The sequence below is a fragment of the Arachis ipaensis genome, chromosome B06 (genome assembly GCF_000816755.2).
Source record: "Arachis ipaensis cultivar K30076 chromosome B06, Araip1.1, whole genome shotgun sequence".
Lineage (NCBI taxonomy): Eukaryota > Viridiplantae > Streptophyta > Magnoliopsida > Fabales > Fabaceae > Arachis > Arachis ipaensis.
Window position 1 is genome coordinate 37,969,457 of NC_029790.2, and position 3,455 is coordinate 37,972,911.

Below are 3,455 nucleotides of genomic sequence, written 5' to 3' on the forward strand. Positions count from 1 at the left end.
TCTCACCTTTACCCTAACCCCACTACAACCCCAATAAGTCCTCATGATAATTACATTCATGCATCACTTGTTGTTGATTGTTAGATGAAGAGCAACTCCTTGAAAGTATGATTAGAAGAGACTTGAGTGAATTGACCCTTAGACACCGAGTGATTAGAGTATATACACACCTAGTGAGGGTTCAATTACTCAATTCTATGTTTCCATACTTCATATCCTGTGTTCTTGCAAGTTGCTTTACTTTGATGAGTTGGATCAATTCTTTAGATTTTGGATACATTGGATTAATTCTTTGCTAGCCCTAATTATCTTATATATATATATATATACTTGCATGCATATAGATAGTTGCATTTAATAAGTTGATTACCCCCTTTGATGGTTCTCCTTATTAGTTTAGCATGAGGACATGCTATTGTATAAGTGTGGAGGAGTTGATGAGTCCATATTTTATGGTATGTTTTGACTCAATTTGGATGGATTCTAGCACATGAACTCACACTTAAGCGCCAGAATAGCATACTCTTGTGTTTTGTCCCTAGTTTGATCTTAAATGTGAAAACATATAATTTTGTGCTTTAATAGAGCAATTTAATCCCACTTTTATGTCATTCGATGCCGTGATATGGTTTGTGAGTGATTACAGGCATTGGAGGCAAGAATGGATAGCCAAAAATGGAAGAAAACATGTACAAGGGAGAAAACATGAAGAAAACAAAGAAAAGCACGCACAGCGAAGTGTGCGTGTGCACAGCCCTGCATGCGCGCGCACAGGTAGAAATTTCCATGTGTGCATACGCACAGGTCAATTTTTAGCCGCGTGTGCGGACGCACACGTCTGTGCGTCCGCACAGGTCCCTGTACGTGATTTCATTAATGAGGCATGTGCTGTGCGAATTTGGAGGCCCCTTGGCCCATTTTGGAAGGCTGAATTACTGTTTGGAAGTGCTATATGAAGGAGAATTGACCACTTATCAAAGGGGGGAGGCATTAAAGCAATTTTTACATAGTTTTTCATAGTAATTAGGAGTAGGAGTAGGAGTAGTGTAGCTTTTCTCTCTTAGAGTTTTTCAATTTCCATTTCCTTATAGTATTTTATAGCAAGCTTTGATCTTTGATTTTACTTCTTCAATTGTAAGTACTCTCATTTTCCTCTGTAATTGAAGCACTTTTACTTTCACTTCCTTTTGGTTCAAGTGACTTTGTTTATATTGCAATTTTGTGTTTCTTGGAATTTTGATTAATGAATTTTACATTTCATGCCTCCTTTATGTTTGATTGCTTGTTTATGTTTGTTTTTGTTGATAGTTGGTTATAGTTTTACGTTTTACTTTGCAATTCTCCTTGTTTTACTTTTATGCACACAATGTGTTTGTGAAAATGTCAACTATAGACTTTGAGTAGATTTTCCCACCTTGGCTTGTGGTTTGAGTTCCTAGGATACTATAGTCATAACGTCTGACATTTAGTGGTAATTCTTGGGTAGTTAGTTGGCTCTTGTTTCCATTGACGCTAGCCTTTTATCAACTAGTTTGGTAAGTTGGTTAGGACTTATGGATTAAGGTCAATTATGCTTGCTTGACTTACTCCTCGATGGTTGGGGTTGACTAAGCGAGATTAACTCATGATAATTATCATAGTTGTGGTTATGGCGATGATAGGATTCCTTGGATCCTCATTCCCAAGTCAAGGATCTTTTATTGTATTTTCACTAGTTTTGATCTCATTTTCCTTGTTGCTTGCATTACTTTCCAATTTTGATTATTGCATAGTTCTTTTATTGCTTGGTTCTTTTAATCTTTCATATCTTTGCTTGAAACCCCCCCCCCTTTAGTTCTCTTCACAACCGAAAGAAGTAACATTTCATTTGCATTCCTAGGGAGAACGACCCGAGGTTTCATTACTCTCGGTTATATGTTTTGTTTTGAATTGAATTATTTGATTGATTTTCAATTGTTAGGTTTGGACTATACTTGCAATAGACAAATTCTATTTTTAGTGTGAAAATCTAAACCCATGCATTTGGTCATTCGTCATACACGGGAAAGTAGGAATGGGCAACCAGCTGAGAACCATGCTGAGTTCATGGCGGCCATGGCTAACTTAGCAAACACCATGGAAGCGAATGCTGCTGTGACTCTGTAAGCTGTGTAGAGGTTAGGCCAACCGGTCGGGAACGGGAATGGTAATGGGAATGGCAAAGGAAATTCCAATGATAATGCTGAGGGAAACGGAGATAACACGGGAGGAGTTTCGATGACCTTGGCAATGTTCCTCAATGTTCATCCGCCAACTTTTCGAGGATCCACTAACCCTACTGAAGCGGACCCCTGGTTCCAGGCTATGGAGCATGCTTTACAAGCGCAGCATGTTCCCCTCAATCAATATGTCGAGTTTGCCGCCTATCAGCTAGCGGGAGAGGCCCATCCCTAGTGGCAAGCAGAGTGTCGCTTGCTACAACTTCGGAACGCCGACATTCCATGGGAGGTATTTCAAATAGCATTCTATAAGAAGTATTTCCCTGAGTCTGCAAGGGAAGCAAAGGAGATGGAACTGATGCAGCTGAAGCAAGGTTCCCTATCTGTTGCGGACTACACCCACAAGTTTGAGGAGCTCTGTAGGTTTTCTAGGGTATGTCAGGGAGCCCCGGAAGCTTACGAGAGCTGGAAGTGCATTAAGTACCAGAGGGGTTTGAAGAATAGCATTATGACTGCTGTGGCCTTTATGGAGATCCGTGTCTTCTCCGACTTGGTGAACAAAGCAAGGGTGGTTGAGGAGTATGCCAAGACCGTAGCGGCATCCAAGGACACCCACGGAGGAAATACTAGCAAGGGACGTGGCAAGTATTACCACCCGAGGGGTCAAAGCTTTAAGAGAGGAGGATATGCACATCAAAGTCAAGGAGGTTTCAGGAAGAACACTCATGATCAATTTCAGCGTGGCAAGAGAAGAGGAAGTCAGAGTGGGTGCTTCAACTATGGACTGCCTGGTCATATTGTGAGGGATTGCACTCGTGGGAAGAACCCGAATGCGGGTCAGAGTCAGCACCAGGGGTGAGTTTTTGCTGTGAATGCCAAGGATACTTCCAAGGCAGATCCGTTGATGAGAGGTATTTGTTTATTTGGTGATAAGACTTTAATTGCATTATATGATACTGGAGCATCGCATTTGTTTATCTCATTTGCTAAAGTTGAGGAATTAGGCTTGAAAGTGTCAGAGTTATCTTTTGATCTGCATGTACATACTCCGTATCAGATAGTTATGACTAGGTCAGGTTGTAGACAAGTAGGTTTCAAGCTTGAGGGAAGAGATTTTATGCACGATTTGATCTGTTTACCGATGGTTGGGTTGGAGATGATTTTGGGATTTGATTGGTTGTCGAAGAATCGAGTTTTGTTGGATTGCTTTGAACAAACAATTCGATTTATGGCGGAAGGAGAGAGTGGAGCAGTGAT

At 40.8% G+C, this 3,455-nt stretch overlaps 1 protein-coding gene across 1 annotated transcript; it reads left to right on the forward strand.

The window, feature by feature from the left end:
* On the forward strand, window positions 2,557-3,057 carry LOC107646788. Its single transcript, XM_016350944.1, has one exon. The coding sequence runs from the start codon at window positions 2,557-2,559 to the stop codon at window positions 3,055-3,057; it is 501 nt and encodes a 166-aa protein (XP_016206430.1).

What these genes read in the sequence shown, in the direction of transcription:
- LOC107646788 (XM_016350944.1), top strand. Translation starts at nt 2,557, where the DNA reads ATGCAGCTGAAGCAAGGTTCCCTATCTGTTGCGGACTACACCCACAAG.